This window comes from Hemicordylus capensis, chromosome 13 (assembly GCF_027244095.1).
Source record: "Hemicordylus capensis ecotype Gifberg chromosome 13, rHemCap1.1.pri, whole genome shotgun sequence".
Classification (NCBI taxonomy): domain Eukaryota; kingdom Metazoa; phylum Chordata; class Lepidosauria; order Squamata; family Cordylidae; genus Hemicordylus; species Hemicordylus capensis.
The window spans coordinates 2,528,455-2,547,350 of NC_069669.1; the positions used below are offsets into that span (position 1 = coordinate 2,528,455).

General features: G+C 48.9%; 3 protein-coding genes and 1 long non-coding RNA gene across 16 annotated transcripts in view; 2 read left to right on the plus strand and 2 right to left on the minus strand.

The window, feature by feature from the left end:
* PEMT (phosphatidylethanolamine N-methyltransferase) overlaps positions 1-18,896 on the minus strand; it is a 167,560-nt gene that overhangs the window by 33,023 nt on the left and 115,641 nt on the right. For 5 of the 12 annotated variants that reach the window (XR_008311930.1, XR_008311929.1, XR_008311927.1 and 2 more), the window contains one exon: positions 1,016-1,109. The exons of 3 other annotated variants lie outside the window; for them this stretch is intronic. Coding sequence is in view for 3 of the 9 variants with exons in the window: in XM_053275816.1 (XP_053131791.1) it covers positions 18,293-18,332 (40 nt within the window). In the remaining 6 variants the exon portion in view is untranslated. Of the gene's footprint in view, positions 1-1,015; positions 1,110-16,820; positions 16,947-18,144; positions 18,333-18,896 lie in introns of those variants that run through there. 4 more of the 12 variants (XR_008311931.1, XM_053275816.1, XM_053275824.1 and 1 more) reach the window with 3 other exon arrangements.
* MED9 (mediator complex subunit 9) lies at positions 5,170-8,844 on the plus strand. Its single transcript, XM_053275827.1, has 2 exons — positions 5,170-5,782; positions 7,803-8,844. Exons 1-2 carry the CDS (start codon positions 5,490-5,492, stop codon positions 8,017-8,019), a joined length of 510 nt encoding a protein of 169 aa, XP_053131802.1. The 5' UTR covers positions 5,170-5,489; the 3' UTR covers positions 8,020-8,844.
* On the plus strand, positions 9,511-12,720 carry LOC128336364 (uncharacterized). Of its 2 annotated transcripts, none has more exons than XR_008311933.1 (4): positions 9,511-9,643; positions 10,421-10,527; positions 10,674-10,841; positions 12,170-12,720. It is a non-coding gene; the product is annotated as an uncharacterized LOC128336364 (long non-coding RNA). The 2 variants fall into 2 exon arrangements; XR_008311934.1 differs by having other exon boundaries at positions 10,674-10,758.
* On the minus strand, positions 14,121-16,837 carry RASD1 (ras related dexamethasone induced 1). The gene is made up of 2 exons (XM_053275825.1): positions 16,534-16,837; positions 14,121-15,381 (listed from the first exon to the last, which is right to left on the minus strand). The coding sequence occupies exons 1-2, from the start codon at positions 16,817-16,819 to the stop codon at positions 14,837-14,839; spliced, it is 831 nt and encodes a 276-aa protein (XP_053131800.1). The 5' UTR covers positions 16,820-16,837; the 3' UTR covers positions 14,121-14,836.

The window sequence follows — 18,896 nt, forward strand, 5'->3', positions numbered from 1 at the left end:
GATGCAGCCTTGGATTATGCAAACTAGAAAGTTGATGCTTCTTGTTGGAATCCCTCCTGCGGAAGAGAGGTGCAGTTTAGAGAAGGATTCTCTGCACACACCCTCTCAATAATGATTCTGACCACATGTTATTCCTCTGGGAAATTTCTTCCAAATATACACCATTAAGAAGGGCTCTGCTGGGTCAGCCTCTAGTGGGTTTTTAAGCTTGGGTGCCAGGTTTTAGCTCGTTTTTAGCAATCTTATGTGCTTTTACCTGGATGTTTTTCACACGGGTTTTTAAAGCCCTTTAATTCGCATCTCCTCCGAGATGGAGGGTGTACTTTCACATAACAGTATCTTTTAATTAGATACTGTTTTAATTGTGTTTTAATAGTTTTAACTTTTTAATATTAATTGTTGAAATGTTTTAATCTTTTATTGGCTGTTTTTATTGTTTTGTGAACCGCCCAGAGAACTTGGGTTTTGGGTGGTATAGAAATGTATTAAATAAATAAATAAATAAATAAATAAATAAGTATCGGCCAGATTTACCCCGAAGCCCCTGTGAGCTATCAGGGAGCACTACTCCATGAAGTTATCCAAACCCCTCTTCAAGTCATCCAGGTTGTTGGCTGTTACCACCTCATGGCTTGTTCACCGAGAAATGTGAATGCTGTCAGATGTTTCCCTTATGAGATGGAGCCATCGCTCATTGGTAGAGCATCTGCTTTTCATGTGCAACATCCCAGGTTCAATCCCTGACATCTCCAGGTAGGGCTGGGAAAAACTCCTGCCTGAAAAAACTTTTGAGAAGCTGCTGCCAGTACTTAGCTTGATGGTCTAATGGCCTGACTCAGTATGAGGCAGCTTCCTATGTGCCTATCCAAGGCCCAGCAGAACAGCCCATTTTTCACCCAGGCTTCTGTTGGCACCTATTTTTGCCATCACCTGCGGATAATGTCTCCTATTTTTAGTATGCAATTAACTAATGCACCCTTTGTAATAAGGTTTAAGTTTGGTGTATAAATAGTACCTGCTTGTTCATATTTAGTCTTTAGACAAAATGCCATGGCATTCAAAGGTCCTGGAGTGTCTGTCATTGGCTGTTAATCGACAACTGCAAGGATCTGTTTGAGATGGAAACATAGAAGAGTCAGAAAACAAGGAAATGAGGGACAGAAGGATAAATGGGGGATATCTGATGCATTTCCCCTCCCCTCTCTGGGAAGCCAAGCCATTTCTGTGTTTAATTAAGCATGTGGATATCCAGCCAAATGTTCTTGGAGTTGGTCATATGCTATCCATATCAACTGCAGTCTCCCTCTTTGGAGAGGAGCAACTTCCTTCTTCTGTTTTATCTTGCTAGCAGTGCCCAGCCTTAAATTCAGATGACGACGAAGCTTTATATGATTTCAGCGTGCATGAAATTTTACATAGGAACAGAACAAGATGGATCTCTGAAATTATTGCCAAATGCCATTTCATGGAAATCCTAGAATCTGGTTTATAATGAGAGGAGCTATTCTCACAATCACTGAAAAGTGGGCTAAGGGAGCTCAGCCTGCTTCCCAGGGATCGTGGGAACCACTGGGCTGGCAGGCGAGTCCAGTGCTCCCAAGGCGGCTAGCCCGCCTAATTACCCCTCCCCTTAGACGAGGTTAACAGAGTGAGCGCTCCGTTAACCTCATCTTTTTGCTCATGTGTTGCCGCAGCGTGCGGCAAGACACGAGTTGACCCCCTACCCGGAGGCTGCAAGCAGCCTTCCGGGCTAGGGGGGTCTCTCAAGCATGCCCCGCGTGCCCCTGGAACTTCTGGGGGCCACACGGCCCCGGATCCCCGCAGCCCACGCCCACTCCATGACGGAGCCGGCAGTCGTGTGGGCGGCTGATCCGGCTGCCCAGGGCTGCCTCTTGATCGTCTGCAGGGAGATCGAGCTAAGCCCACTCTCCCCACAGAACCCCCTCTGGCGATTCACACCAATCGTGTGAAGCGCCTCAGAGTTTGCCTTCCCCCTCCCCGCCTTTTTAAAGCAAGTGTATAGGGTCCCAAGGACGAAGACACTTCATGGCACAAAGAGAAGACAGGAGGCAGGAGGGAAATGGCTGAGAATCAACCTGCCTCCCTCTTCCCCAATGCAAAATAAAATGATGACCTTGAGGGCAGACAATGCAAAATAAAATTATGACCTTGAGGGCAGACAACAAAAAGTACTAACCAGCGTGGTGTAGTGGTTAGAGCACTGGACTAGGACCGGGGAGACCCGAGTTCAAATCCCCATTCAGCCATGAGACTAGCTGGGTGACTCTGGGCCAGTCACTTTTCTCTCAGCCTAACCTACTTCACAGGGTTGTTGTGAGGAGAAACTTAAATATGTAGTACATTGCTCTGGGCTCCTTGGAGAAAGAGCGGGATATAAAATGTAAATAAAAAATAATAAGGGGTTCCCAATCCTAAGGGCAAACCTGATGAAGATGGTCAAGTGGGTGAAAACTTCACATGGGACAAACAGGATCAGTCCATGTGCTACAGAATACGGGCATCCAACCTTGGCCCCCCCCCGATGTTGCCGGACTACAACTCCCATCATCTGCAGCCACAATTATTGGGAACAAATTACATACAAACCACATGTAGCCTATGGCAACTCATAAGCTATTGTCAGAACGCCTACAGTATATTTAGGTTTTTTTTGCAAAAAACAGCCCTCAAGATTCTTACCCTTTTCTCACTGATGGCATTAGAGGGGCTTCTTTATTCTAAAACAACTGGTTTTATGCTGCCTTTTCAGCTCCAGAGAGGAAGAAATAGGGAAGTAAGTAAGCAGCCTCTGCCCTGCTGATTGGGCACCTGTTTATTATCACATCCAGGTGGGGTGAGTCATTAATTGGGACACTGTCAGCCCTTTTTTGCTCTCAAACATTCCCTGGTTCAATCCAGAGAAAAAGAAGAGTGTTGAAGTACCTGTGAAGGACTCAGAGTTAATAGCTCCTCTTCCCCACCACCCCAAAAAAGAGAGCTAGCATGGTGTAGTGGTTAGAGTGCTGGACTAGGACCGGGGAGACCCGAGTTCAAATCCCCATTCAGCCACGAGACTTGCTGGGTGACTCTGGGCCAGTCACTTCTCTCTCAGCCTAACCTACTTCACAGGGTTGTTGTGAGGAGAAACTGAAGTATGTAGTACACCGCTCTGGGCTCCTTGGAGGAAGAGCGGGATGTAAAATGTAATAATAATAATAATAATGATAATAATAATAATAATAATAAATAAATGAATTGGAAACCCCTCCTTCAACTCCCCCCACCCTTGCCCCTTCTTCGCCCCTTCCCCTGGCCAATGTGGGGTCAGCAAAGAGTGGAAAGAGGCCAAAGAGCCAATGGGGAACAAGGAGGGAACTGTCAGCAGGTCAGCCCATGCTTTAGGTCACCAATTGGAAGGCTGGAAGGGCGGGAAATTCAAAGAGATGTCAAACACAAAATGGAGGTCCGAAACAACAAAACGTTTTGTAGCCGAAACAGAGACGTTTTGTTTTGTATACAAAACTTTTGGATCTGGAAAATGGGTGTTTTGTTTTGTCTACAAAACACTCGAAACAGGCTGTTTGGGATAAAAAAAAATTTGTATACAAAACGTTTCACACAACCCTACCTTCTTCCCCTGGAAGTTTTTCACACATGGCTTTTATAGCCCTTTAATTTGCATCTCCTTTGGAATGGAGGGGGTGCATTCGCACATCAGCCAGATTTAACCTGAAGTCCCTGCAGGTTATCGGGGAGCAGTTCATACACAATTTGGGTTTTTCACTGCAGCTTAGAGTATAGGTAGCCTGATTTATATCTGAGGTAAAAAAAAATCAACTTTTTGCGTTGGTTTTTTGGGACAACTATAAGTTCACAGTAAAGCTTCCCAGTAAACTTGTGGTAAAGTAAAGCCTGCTGTGTGTAGAAGCCCCTGCTGAGCAAAGAGTCATCTTTTTAAAAGTGGCAATTCTCTTATATTTAGCAGGGGGAGAGCAAGCGGCCCTATCCATCCCCAGCACAGTATCCCTCCAGTGGCTGTTGCTTTAGTCTACCTTATGTTGCTTTTTCAGATTGTGAGCCCTTCGGGGACAGGCAGGGGGCTGTTTTATATTTATTTATTTATATCTATGTAAACCACTTTGGGAACGTTGGTTGAAAAGCAGTGTATAAATATACATCGTATTTGTCTTCCTTCTGCCCTTGGATCGGAGCGCAGGCTATTCAGAACGTGCAGCGCCATCCTGCCGGTCGTAACAGGTTTGCTGAGATCAAGGTGGCACTTAGTAGGGTTGCAATTAAGGCCTCGGAAAGGATATTTAGATGCTATGACGGCATCTTGTAGATACCTGCAAAGATTAGAATCATCCGGACCGTGGTTTCCCCTGCGACACTCTATGGATGCGAAAGCTGGACTTTGAAGAAGCAAGATGGAAAAAGTATTGACGCTTTTGAACTTGGGTGCTGGAGAAGACTTCTGAGGAGACCACGGACAGCCAGGAAAACCAACCAATGGATCCTCGAACAAATCAGTCCAGAATTTCCACTCGAGGCACAAAGGGCCAGGCTCAAACTCTCCTACTGCGGACACACCCAGCAACCTTGAGGAGTCCATCATGCTGGGGAAAGCGGAAGGCAAGAGAAGAAGAGGACGGCCAGCAGCAAGGTGGAGGGACTCAATGACAACAGCCATGAATGCGCCACTGAGAGAGCTTCAAGGCCAAGTGGGAGGCTGGAGAGAATCTCTCTTTGTGGTCGCTCAGAGTCGACACCCGACTTGACGGCACTTAACCAACCAACCTCCTCAACTCTGTCTTTACTTCTGAGTAAATGTGCCTTCCTAAGTCCACATTCGTGGCCGTGCAATAATGGGGTGTCCTTGCAGTCCCGTGCGCGGCCACGTTTTTTACTCGAAAGTAAACCCCCCCACCCCACCCCCGACGACTCTCAAGGCCTTTCCAAAACATGGGCAGCTGGCCGGAGCAGCAGCTGGGTTCCCTCCGGCGCCCGCTCGCCCCCCCCGCCCGGCTGACGTCACTCGAGCCACGCCTCCTTTGCGTGCAGAAGCCGCGCCGGGAGGGGCGCCGCCTCGTCCTTGCGCTGCGACGACTCCAGGCCGAGCGAGCGGAGAGAGGTGGGGGAGGGTGTCGCTGGGAAAGCAAAGCGGGGGTGCGGGGGGGGGGGGGAGAGGAAGCCCAGGAGGTCTTCATTGAGTAAAGAGAGCGCGCCGAGGGGTCAGAGAACGCGAGAGAGCAAAAAAGGGGTTTTTTTGGGGGGGGGGAAGAGCAGGCATTGCAGCAAGCGAAAGCAAAAGAGCCCCAAAGGAAGAAAAATCATCATCATGCAAAAACGGAAATAGAGAAAGCAAAAAAACAATGCATGCATCTTGAAGGGGGGAGCCAGAGATCAAACCAGCGGGACCCCAAATAGAAGCAAGAAGGACCAAAGCGAAGGCGCAGGAGCAGCAGAGACGCGAGAGAGCAGCCGCCGCCATGGCCACGCCTGGAGCTGCAGCTGTCGGGGGGCCGCGATCCGGGCTGGACGAGCAGCCTCCTGGGCCGCCTCCAGGAGCGGCCCCGGCCGCGGCCCCGCAAGCCACGGAGCAGCCGCCGGCGCCGGCGCCTCCCCAGCAGCCCTCGCCGGCCGAGCAGAAGTTCCAGCCTCCCCCCGCCCAGCCGCCGCCCTCCCAGGCCCAGCAGCAACAGCCTCCGCCGGCGGCGGCCCCCCAGCACCAAGGCCAGGAGGATTACTCCTTCCTGCCCCTTGTGCACGACATTATTAAATGGTAATCCCCGGGAGAAGGGAGGTGTGTGTGTGTGTGTGTGTGTGTGTCTTTCTCTTGCCAAGGTAGCTAAAGGGAGCCTCCACAGCCAGGAGCAGCCTACCACTGAATTCCAGCCTCTGCACGACCGCAGGACGAGCATGGCGACTCTTGGAATCAGAGTGCTGGAAATGGGCGGGGAAAGTGACTGTTTTCTGTGATGCCATGATAGCACCTCCATGTTCAGAGGCAGTGTGCTGCAGAATGCCGGGTGTTGAGGATAAATGGCTCTTGCCTTTGTCTGGGCCAGGAGGACCCAGATGAAGGCAAGAATTCTATGGAATTCTTTGCCATGGGATGTGGTGATGGCCACCAGCTTGGATGGCTTTAAAGGGGGCTTAGATTCATGGTGGACAGGTCTATCAATGGCTACTAGTCTGGTGGCTATAGGCCACCTCCAGCCTCAGAGGCAAGATGCCACTGAATACCAGTTGCAGGGGAGCAACAGCAGGAGAGAGAGCATGCCTTGCCCTCACCTCTTGCCTGTGGGCTCCCCAGAGGCATCTGGTGGGCCACTATGGGAAACGGGATGCTGGACTAGATAGGCTTCCTTGGGCCTGATCCAGCAGGGCTGTTCTTATGGGCTTCCCAGAGGCTTCTATGGCTGTCCATTGTTGCAAACGCAGTGCTGGAAGATGGGCACCTTTGGCCTGATCCAGCAAGGGAATTATAATGGTCCTGGGCGGGAGATATACTCCGTCTTATTTCTCTCCAGCCAAATACCCCGGTTACCTCTCACCCATGGGTCTAGATTTAACCCAGGAGTGGGCATAATGGTTAAAAGTATTTGCACAAGATTTAGGTTGCTGAACTTAGGGGCACACCTTGGCCAAGGCACGCTGATTGTTAGGAAAGTCTGGAAATGGTACATCACCCACAAAGCCCCGGGGGGCAGGGGACAAGGTGTATCCCCAAGTAGTTAACATACTTCCACACCATCCAGAAAGGTGAGGGTCTGTCGCTCAGTGGTAGAGTACCTGCCCTGCGTTACCAAAAACCTTGGCAGCATCTCCAGACTGGGCTGAGAAAGAATCCAGTCTGAAACCTTGGGGAGATGCTGCCAGTCAGTGTAGACAATGCAGAGACAGCTGGACCAAGGGTCTGACTCGGTAGAAAGCAGCTTTGTATGTTCAGGGCTACAAAGGTCTCTAAAACCAGAGACTTGTGCATCTCTCTCTTGCAAAACTGGGGACATGAAGCATGAACCAAAATTATTAGGTTCACGCCATCTGGAAAGCTGAAATCTGGCATGTGTTTGCTCCAAATAACCCTGGCTTATAGAAAAGGCTGGAAAGGGGACATTTTTACATCTGAAAATTTGAGGCCTGGTGTTTTTATGTCATGCTAGAGAGTTGCACCTCAGCACAAGCCAAACCACACAGGGGACAGGTGCAGCCTCTCCTAACACTGGGGTGCATGGGTGTGTGTGTGTGTGTGTGGAGTTTCCTGCTGACATTCTGTTCCAATTCACCAGATGAATATGAAAAAATCTTAGAATCAGCATTCCCAAGCTTGGGTCCTCATTTTATTATTGTTAATAATAATAAATTAATAATTAATATAATATTTATTTATTATATTTCTATACTGCCCAAAACCCGTGTCTGGGCAGTATACAACAGATGCTATGGCACTGCAGCTCTCATCACCCCCTGCTACAGGGGATGATGGAAGTTGTATTCCCACATCATCTGGAGACCCAAGCATGGGGACCTGTGCTCTAGAAAATGGGACAGTTGTGGGTCTGCTTTCTTGGTATCTAGCAAAACAAAATCTCAGAGAGGCCCACAATGCTTTGTGCTTTCCCAGGGAAGCTGCAGTTCCTAATGAGTGGCCGTGGGGGTGCTTCCTCCCAAATCCCCCCTGAATTCCCATTTCTGAACTTGCAGGCAGAGCGCCAGGGCAGCAGGCGGGCCCTGGCCGTTTGTCCCATACATGGTGTGCCGATGCATTAATGGCTGCTTTCTCTCTCCCCCCATTTCAGCATGGATAAAGACAGCCCAGATGTGCACCAGGTGCTGAACGAGCTCCGGACCAAATTTGTGGAGATGCGCAAGCTGATCAAAACCATGCAGGGCATCTCCGTCAGCCCCGAGCAGCAGCAGCAGCAGCTCCAGAGCCTCCGGGAGCAAGTCCGGACGAAGAGTGAACTGTTGCAGAAGTACAAAAGCTTATGCATGTTTGAGATCCCCAAGGAATAGAGAGGAAGCAGCCTTCTGCGCTCCAGAGCGACTCCTTTTTTGATTTGATTTGATTTTTTTTTTTTCCAGGAGGGGCTGTGTGTGAAATGCAGCATGGGCCGTTGCCGAAGCAGAACACTCTGTGCCCGATCAGACACGTTCCAGCAGCTCATGTGCTTTTAATGCACTGTGCTGGGTGGAATGTGCATATAACGTCCACGTATATTTCTGCGTTCCGCAGAAATCAGGTCATAGAGCTGTTTCTGGACTGAACCACGTCTTGAGGCTGCAGGTGGTAGCAGGTAGAGGGGTTGCCTGGTGAAATACTTGGGTTTTTTAAAAAAAACCCTTACACATAGAGAAGTCACCACCCTAATATATCCCTGATACGCTATTTTTCAGTGGGAGGAATATGCATGCCACCAGCTCCCTGAATCTGCAGTGGTACAGTCCAGGAACGATTGAATGTCCCTGATCTTATTGAATGTATAAACGCACTCTGAATTTTTAAAGAGAAAGCAAGTTGTGGAAAGAAGTGATTTCTTTGTCTCCTCCCAGACCCTAGATTATTTGGTACTTCTGTTGACAATTGTGGCACCATAAGCAGCATAAGGGGAAATGTTCCATTTGGTTGTAACCTGCAGTGGCACAAACTGTTGCAAGACCAGACTGAATTCCAACAGACTTTTCGAGGAGATAAACCTATCCTGGTTCATCTTCAGAGACTCCGGATTGACAAAGAAGCCCTCAGCGCACACATGTGTGTATGTATATTTATTTAGATTTGTTTCTCTTTTGAATACTTGTTTCTGAAATAGTATTAATAAATGGGTTGTTAAATTCCAAGCCTGCCTGCATATGCATTGCTTCTCAGCTAAGTAGATCTGCATCCCCCATGTGGATTTCATTTTCTGTGGATTCATTTCATTTCATCTGTACATTTATACCCTGCTTTTCCTAGGCAGTTAATATAAAGATTTACATTTTTTTTTTGCCAGGTGCAATTTTTTAACTCACAGTTTTATCTAACAAAGAAGCATCTATAATAATTGCTTTAAAATACATTTTGAAGCCCCTTACTACAAGCTAGTAGTAGGCCCATCAGGTTTGGAAGGAGAGCTGTGGTAGCAAGCATGACTTGTCCCCTTAGCTAAGCAGGGTCCACCCTGGTTGCTTATGAATGGGAGACTTGATGTGTGAGCACTGCAAGATATTCCCCTCAAGGGATGGAACCGCTCTGGGAAGAGCAGAAGGTTCCAAGTTCCCTCCCTGGCAGCAGCTCCAAGATAGGGCTGAGAGAGACTCCTGCCTGCAACCTGGGAGAAGCCGCTGCCAGTGTGGGTAGACAATACTGAGCTAGGTAGACCAATGGCCTGACTCAGTATATGGCAGCTTCCTAGGTTCCTATGATGGCTGGGTTGGATAATTTGGGTCCTTTTCCTACCCCTCTAAGCCCCACCACTCCACCATCACTAAAGCCAGTCTGAAGTGCTTTTATTTCATCCCAGAGAGCTCAGTTGGACCCACTGAGAACCAAAACAACCCTGTCTACATAGCCTTAACCTGGATTCTGCTTCTTGGTCGCACTAGAGCGTGACGGAACATTAACCTACATAGGCTACCAAAGTGCCAGTCCTTATGAGGGGTAAGGTTCCTTCAGTTTCCGACAGGATTCCTGTAAGTGAGGGTTAAGCCACCCACTCTTGAGGGGAGCACAAGTTTCGTCTTTGCTGCAGTGCTGATCTCAAATCCAGCCCTTTTTCTGAGAGTAATGGACAGCAATCCTTTACTTCTGTGGGAGGGAAAGTTAATTAATTTATTTTTATTTATTTTTTATATCCCGCTTTTCCTCCAAGGAGCCCAGAGTGGTGTACTACATACTTAAGTTTCTCCTCACAACAACCCTGTGAAGTAGGTTAGGCTGAGAGAGAGAGACGTAACTGGCCCAGAGTCACCCAGCAAGTCTCATGGCTGAAAGGGGATTTGAACTCGAGTCTCCCCGGTCCTAGTCCAGCACTCTAACCACTACACCACTCTGGCTGGTGTAGTGTGACTGTGTAGTGTTGTGTACACACTGATGGCCCCAAGTTCTAATATTATGAGAGAGGGAGGAAGACTTCTGACTCCCCTCTTGATTCACCCCCTGCATAATGGCTGGCCTGTTTCAGAATCACGGCACTGGGGTCACTGGGGGCGGAACGTGTGGGCAGGTGTTTCTGTGGCTAGGCCAAGGAGCATCCAGCAAAGAGGTCACGGAGGAGAGGGAGGCTGTTGCAAGAGAACAACCTGAGAGAACAAGGGCTGATTGCATTCTCTGCCCCCACCCCACCTCCCCCCTTGGAGATTTACAAGGCTAAAGGCATTGTCTGATCGCGGCGGGGAGGCTGGAGTGTTGTGTCGACAACGGTGCTATTTGTTTCAGGTGCCCAAGTACAGTTCATTGGCCCCGTCCCAAAGTCGCCCCGGAAGGTTCTCATTGTTGTTTTGTTCCCAAGCTGGGAGTACAGTAAAGTGGATTATCATCAGCAGGTAAGGAGGGTGTGTACAAGGAGACAGGTAAGGGGTCATCGAGGGCAGAGTTCCTGTGGTTCACCCTTGGTACATTTAATGCCACTTGTCGTGCAAAGAAGTGGCCAATGTTTCCTTCTGGGGACTTGCAAATTTTCCATCCACAGGAGGTTCTGCAGAAGCATCCAGAGCAGGGATGGATGGGAGATGCAGTTTGAGTGTAACACAAGCCTTGCAGTGTGAGTTCGCAAGGTGGGTACACCTTGGCAGCCACCTGTGGTGGTCTGCTGGTTGCTTGGCAATCAACTCCTCCCGCCGTCTGCCGTCTCACGCAGGTAAGCAAAAATCAAGAGCGGTTTGATTTTTTTAAAAAAGCATGTCAGTAAAGAGAATGGATCAGAACACTTCAGGAAGAAAAGACATTGGACATTTCTAACTGCATACAGGCAAAAAGGTTTTCTGCACTTTCCACTAAGAACAGCCCTGCTGGATCAGGCCCAAGGCCAATCTAGTCCAGCATCCTGTTTCGCACAGTGGCCCACCAGGTGCCGCTGGAAGCCACAGGCAGGAGTTGAGGGTATGCCCTCTCTCCTGCTGTTACTCCCCTGCAACTGGTACTCAGAGGCATCCTGCCTCTGAGGCTGGAAGTGGACTATAGCCCTCCGACTAGTAGCCGTTGATAGACCTGTCCTCCATGAAGTGATCCAAACCCCTCTTCAAGCCATCCAGGTTGTTGGCTGTCACCACATCTTGTGGCAGAGAATTCCATAGGTTGATTATGTGGCATGTGAAAAAGTACCTCCATTTGTTGGTCTTAAATTTCATGGTAATCGATTTCATAGGATGACCCCAGGTTCTAGAGTTATGTGAGAGGCAGAAAAATGTCTCTCTATCCACTTTCTCCACACCATGCATGATTTTGTCGACCTCTATCCTGTCTCCCTGCAGTCATCTTTTTTCTAAACTAAATAGCCTCAGGTGTTGTAGCCTTGCCTCATAAGAAAGGTGCTCTAGGCCCTGATCATCTTGGTTGCCCTCTTCTGCACCTTTTCCAGTTCTACAATGTCCTTTTTTAGATATGGTGACCAGAATTGACACCAATTCACTGTTAAGGAAAACTTTTCCACTTCTAGATGGCTAGTACTTAAAGTCCCCAAAGCCATTCAGAACGGGCGTAAATGGTAAGAGACTCTATGTGCTGGAGCTGTTTATAGCATATAAAGCATATAGAGAAGTTTTTCCGCCTTTCTCATAACACTAGAACATGGTGTCATCTGGCAAGTTGACAGGAGATTCAGAACTCACAAAAGCTTTTCCACACAGCGCAGAATATGGCACTCTCTGCCATAGGATGCAGTGGTGGCTTATAAAAGGGGGCTAGGCATTCATGGAGGAGGAGAGGTCTAGCAATTGCTATTTGTCGTGTTAGCTAGATGGGCCTTCCATGTTCAGAGGCAGTCTACCTCAATACCGATTGCTGAAGAGGAACTGCAAAAGAGGGCTTTTGCCCTGCTTGTGGGTTTCCCAGAGACATCTGGTTGGCCACTGTGGGAAACAGGATGCTGGCTTGGATGGACCCAGCTTGGTCCATCTTATAATTCTTCTTCAGTGTAATCAGTTCCTGATGGGCTCTAAGACTAACGAGCTGCATTCTGTTTGGCAGGTCACTAAATGTGCAGACAAGCTCCTGGGGAATATGGAGATTTGAATGGAATGTCCCTACGTTGAATGGAGGGCCTATTTGGAGATTACAAGAATTTGGGCTCAACTTGCATTAAATACAGTTGTGCTGAGGGAAAATGCTTCACTGGCATTACAGAAGTGTACATACCACTCTCGAATGAAGTGTCAACCTCAGTTTTGCAGTGGGGGAAAGGGCCACAAGAGCTTCCCCAAATTTGGACCCAGTGTCCAATAAATCCCAGGAAGTTAGGCCAATGGGGAGAAAGGAACCATTCAATTCCCATTTTCCTCTTTCCTGGCTGCAAGCTTAAACACCCTCATGAGTGTCTTTATTAAGAGGTGAACTTCCAATGCTGCCTGTAGCTTAAGGGTTTTCTTCCCCACCCTTTGGTGCTTGTAAAAAGACGACACTCACCCACACTTGAAACCTTGTGAGGATAATTTGTGTAGAAACTTCTGCTTGTGGAGAGATTGTCTATTGGCTAACTGGCTGATATTGCCTCTTGGACTCTTTGAACAAAGCGTTTTGCACTTGGCCTCCTGTCCAGTTCTTGATTCAGATTTTCACTTTCAGACTCAAGTTTGCTGGGTGCCCTTCTGTTGCAAATCAACCTACGCTCCGCTTCCCTGACTTAGAGTAACAGATTGATGGACTTAAAAATGGGCTAGGAAAACAAGCTAGTGCAGGGATTTCCATGCTAAGCTCTCCAGACAGACTACAGTTCCCAAGGGCTTTCTTTCAGTCATTGTGGCGGGAGGTAATGGGAGTTGCAGACAAATTTCTGGGGAACCAAGTTTGGGGACCCTTGCCCTAATGTAAGCATCTCTGAATGATCTATGTATCAAGTCAATTCTGTTTTGCTGAGCACTTGCTCTGTTAGAAGATACGTTTTCGCCATCTTCTCACTCTGTACCACTTTGAGAAACTGATTCCTGCTAAAAAAAAATCATTCACAGATGGCTGGTTATTATGTCTTGCTGCTGTGTTCAGGGCAGTGTACCAGATGCGGGGAACATCCAATAGGCAGCTTTCACCATCACGTACTGCTTGTGTGGTTCTCGCCAGCAGTTTTGGTAGCAGGATGTTGGACTAGGTAGGAGGCTTCGTCTGAAGGTGGAATCAAGCTAGGGATTTTGCTGAGCTAGACTAACAGGATGGCTAAATGATGATCAGTTCTCGATGGGGGGGGGGAATAATACCCCAAATAAGGCAATACCTTTGGCATCACTAAAATATCACATTGTCCCAGAGCTTTTGAAGTTCTCTAGAACTTTGCTTTAGGCTCAAGGTTCAGCCAGATAAAGACTTTCCTCCACCCTCACTCCAAACACGGCTACCTTTTCCTTTATGATTTTTGCCTTAATAGGTGTGTGTCATCTTGCACTTTCCTAAACGGCCAGTAGGCGTCATCTCCTGGGCGACTGAACTGCTGATAATTGGGTTAGAAGATTCTGGTCGAAGAGAGTTTATCCGTGCCCTTAAATCCACCCCCATGGAGCAAATTTGGCAGTTGAGCCAGGAAAAACAGACACAGCTGTCTAGAGCTGCAATGGTTTGTTTGCTTACAGGTATTACACTCTTCCACACCACCCGCTGCAAAGATTTCCCCAGCTGTTCTCAGTGTTCTGACTCTGGTTCTCACAGAACAGACACTCCAGACTAGTTGCACTCATGTTACTCTACCCACTGAGTCATGCTTTCTTTCTGGGCCATTAAGACACCCATTTTTACTGGAGAGTGGAATCAAGTTTGCATGCTACTTTAATTCCCCTATGTCTCATTACACACACACACACACACAGAGCGCACGTGTGTGTGCACATACATTTTATAAATATGTATCTCCGGACCCAAGAGTGGAGTGCCCACTTGCACTCTCTCCCCCCCGCCCCACAAAGCAGAGAAGCACAGCAGAAGCCAGACCCAAAAGTTAATTTTCAAGTTTTATTTTGTAAAAAAATATATAAAAAATCAAAACAGCATCATGCATTGTAGAAACACTTAGCAAATATTTTGTTCACGTCCATGGACCCAATACTTAACATAAGGTGCCTGTTTTAATGCATTTTTTTCTCTTTCACAAGGGAAAAAGAGAAAAAAGGACAAATGTAAACATTGCTTTTCCAGCCACCCTCCCAACAGCTTCTGCTGCTCCCACAAGTGGGAGGGGGCAGTGGAGAGGTTTGCCATATGTTTAGCAGCAGCAGTGCAGGTTGGCTTTTTTCCCCTGGATGGGTTGCATCCCACCACACACGGACATCACAGACAGATACAACCTCAGAGAGAACTTCTCGGGAGTTCAGCAGTAGCCAGTTGCTCTATCCCTCCCCACTTCTCTCCCAAGTCTCTTAAGACAAAACACAACACAGAGAGCTTGGAGGAAACTGTCTCTCCTGTAATGTTTGTTTTCAGTCTCTTCTGCACTCAAAAGTCCTCAGCCAGTCCCTTGCCAGGGAACCACCAACAGCCATCTCCGATCCCCCTCCTCCAAAAACTCAAATTGAGGGGAACAGCTGAAAAGTCCCCATGGAAAGAGTTAGAGGGCGTTGCAACCCCTTGGGGCAGAAGGCATGTGCCACCCGTGGGCAACCAGTTTTGACAGACACTGTTCCCCATCTCATCTGGGAAGCTTCTGGGGCAAAAGTCTTAGCTGATCACACAGCGCTCTTTGTCTTTCGTCTGACTGCCCCGGATGGCTTTCTCTCGGATGTACGTAAGGTCACTGTGCACGCTTGGTCTGCGGGCAAAGGGGGCCACGATGCCATAGGCTTCTGCACTGCTGTCCCCATCTTTCAAGAGCTTCTTGCTTTTGAGAGTCTTCTTATGCAAGAGATCACAGTACTGGATGGAGACCTTCCGGTGAAGATCAGGGCTCATTTCGCTGGGCAGCTTGGCCATGGTAAAGAGGGCCTGGAACATCTGGTCCAGGCTGCTGTTCTTCTTGGCCGAGATCTCGAAGTAGGCACACTTCTTGGGATCCTGTCCCACCAGCTGCTCGATCTCCCGGGGGTCAACCTCACGGTAGAAATCGCGGTCACCTTTGTTTCCGCAGATGACCAGGGGAACATCAATGTTCTCCTTGGTCTTATTCTTCAGGCAAGACTTGGTCTCCAAGATCTGCTGCTTCAGACGCTGGACTTCCTCGAAGGAGTCACGGTTGTCTAGGCTGAAGACCAAGATAAAGACATCTCCTGCAGGAGGGGGAAGAAGAGCAAAAGAAAGAGGGTTAGGCTCTGTGGTGTGTTCCAACAGCTTTCCTTTCATATTCCCTACTTAACGCCCGAGAAATAGAAACCAAGCAATGCACTCGAAGATTGAACTACGGCACACTATTGCTTTCTGCTTGTGTACAACAAAGCATATGCCACAGGTGTGCGGGCAGGTGTTTATTTTAAGTAGGGTACTGGGAGAAAGACAGAGGCTGCTTTCACATCCACATTGCCGAACAGGAATCAAGAGATTTTTCAGAGCAATCTCTGCAATCTCCCCAGGGGCTAACCCCCCCCCCCCAACAAACAGGTATATTATCTTCCTCTTTCCCCCAACAGATTCCTCATACATGGCAAACTTTTGAGAACGCCTGAGCGCCAACTGCAAAAGCCAGAGGGAAGCCGCAGTGTAATTAGGGCCAATCCCAGCAGGTCATAAAATGAGATTTAGAGTGCCAAGGTTTATGGCTCTCTTTGAGGAACCCGACAGCAACCCTGCAGAGAGATTAAGTTTCTTTTGTACGAACGCTCCCTTCTTGGACAAGACATTATGGGCAATTGCATGACACCTCTAAAGCAAAGTACTTCAGTACTTTGCTAATAAGAACACTGACCCAGGAGCAAGCCTGGCTGAATACTGGAGAGCTTACAGCTACAACTCTGTGCAAGCAAACTTGGGGCTTTCTCCCTAGCAAACGTGCTTGGCATCAGGTTATTTTTCCATCTGGAGAAGACAGACATATTAGGAGAAACAGATCTCCCTTAGTGGACAACTTTCTCTTTCCGCTTCCCTGCCACTTTTTGTACAGGTTGCAAGAGAGAAAATCCCCAGCAAGAACTATTAAATCTGCTATTCCCAACTCTGCCAAGAGATCCACACAAGTAAACTTCACTCTCTTCCAAAGGATTTTGTAGTCCCCAGGTAAGTGCACAGAGGCCAGGCCAATACTATTAATAGTGTCAAGCTCTTAGTTCTCCTCTCTTGTGCAGTCAATGCAAAAAACTTAGGCGATGGTGAGGCTGCATGTGAATAACTAATAGATTACTCTCCACCCCACCAGGATTTCCGAGCAGTTCTGGCCATTAATATCAGGCCAATCGCGACAGCAACTGGCGACTGTCACGGGGTCTCACCTGTAAGGATGGAGAGGCGCCTCATGGCGGGGAAAGGGTGGTTGCCCGAAGTGTCCAGGATGTCCAACTGGTACACCTCGCCGCGGATGCTGTAGAACTTGCGGTGGAAATCCTCAATGGTGGGCGTGTACTGCTCCTCGAAGCGCCCGGTGAGGAAGCGGGAGACGATGGCCGTCTTGCCCACCTTGGACGAGCCCAGAATGACCATGCGGTAGCAGTTCTTGGATGGGATGTTGAGCTCCAACTCGCTGGGACCCATCTTTTTGATCATCTCCGCCAGGCGCATTGGAAGGCAAGGGGGAAAGAGCAGCTACCAGGAGACGGACGGCGCGCAGGCTGGGCGTTTGAGGGCGCCGGGCTCAGGCAGGCAGCAAGCTCGGGCTCAGGGGAGCAGGTGCAGCGACTTGGCTCATCTGAGTTGGAAAGAACCGCGGCTCGCCTTTATATAGACCCCGCAAGGCCCGCCCCCTCGGAAGGCGGAGGGAAGCACACACACACAACACACACACACACAGCCTTGGTGGTCAGTGGCTTTTTCTCCGTGCGCAAAGCAGCCGAGAGAGGCGCGCGCGTCGTCCAGTTTGGAGACTGTTGTTCTGGACAGCGGCAGCCGCGTCCCTTTCCCACGCCTGTTGATCGGTGTTTTCGGGGCGGTTAATTGCCCTGGAAGGGTTTTATTTTTTTTAACGGCTCCCTATTAACAGCACCTATGCCTAACAGCCGAAGGATCACGTCCTCGGCCAGCCCAAGTAAATAGGATACCCAATTCTTGACTTTTAAATGAGCAAAATATCTGGGTGAAAGCAATTAGGAGGACCCCAAAAGGCGCGGGCTGCCCCTTGACCAGACGAATGCGTGTGTGTGTGTGTGTGTGTGCGCGAGAGAGAGAGAATTAAATACTCAGAGTTTAATTCGGAGCAAGGGGCTCATCCTAGTTTTTCAGTGGCACAGGCTCAGCCTTTTTTTAAATGCATGCAAAAGAAGAAGTGGCGATGGTGTCTCTGAGCAAATGCAGAGTGCAGCGTTCCCTTCCCTCTCGCCCTTCTCAGCAATACAGAGCCCCCTCCCCAACCCGCGCGTATCGGAGATTAGCGGGGAGAATGTCCAGAGCAGAAAGAACGGGACGGCGGCGTTATTGCGAAGTCAATCCGGACTCCCTCCGGAATCTCTCTTTGTCTCAAAATCAAGCACGCAGAAGCACCAGCCTTCGCTCTCGTGAGCTACTGTAAGGCTGAGATCGAGTGCATGCTTACTTAGGATGCATGGAACACAGTGGGGGCTAAATTTCCGAAGCGCCTTGGAATTGGATTGCCTCGGAAGACCGCAGTGCAAAGCGTACCGACTCGCGAGTAAGTCCCAGTTGCGTACAGCGGGGCTTTTTCAGTCAGCATGCTGAGGAGAGTGTACTGCGACTCATTAATTCATACCGCACCATCCATTCAGGTTTATATTATTCCGAAACATAAGACTTTTTTTTTTTAAAGATATTTGCCCCGAGGATCTTACAGTGGGGGGCGGTAACACTGAGAAGAGACAAGAAGGAATGAAGGGAAATATGCCTGAGAGCAAAAGGCCGTTATTCCTGTTGACACAGTACAGCCGCCCTCAGGTACATTTGCTCAGAATCAGTTCTATTGCGCTCCGTGGGGGTTTACTCCCACGTAAGCCTGCATAGAATTGTAGCCTTCAGGTTGCTTTCAGGGAAGGTCAGTTTTGCAAGCCCTACAGAGGGGCTCCCTGTTGTCAGAGCGGTCTTGCATCACTTCATGTTGACACCTTTGTCTTGTAAAGTTGCATGCCTAGCAAAACAATGAAGCAAAGCAAAACAAAATACTCAGTGGGGTTGGGATCTCCCGGGCTTGCAAGAGAGAGGTGTTAATTCCTCTGCAGGAGGGCAGCCAGCTCCAAATCTTTGCCTCAAGGTGGCTCCCACACCCACCGTCCCTCTCAGATCTATGTATTCACAGGGGTGAATTTGAGCCAAGATGCAGCCCTGGAAACTGGGACCTGTGCAAAAAGGGCCCTGTGATACATGAAGAATCAGGGTGCCCCTGAAGCATGTACAGAGTGCATCGCCTTGGATGACCATAGCCTTGCAATTTGGACTCTGCGTCCATGGACCTGTGAGACCCAGGCTCACCTCCAGCCTCAGGCCTGGATGGTGTGGAGCAAGTTACAGGGACATCGGAAGCTGCCATCTACTGAGTCAGACCCTTAGTCCATCTAGTGCAGTACTGTCTACAACAACTGGCAGCAGCTCTCCAAGGTTTTAAGCAGGAGTCTTTCTCGGCTCTACTTGGAGATGCTGCCAGGTATTCAACCTGGGACCTTCTGCATGCAAAGCAGATGCTCGTTCACTGAGG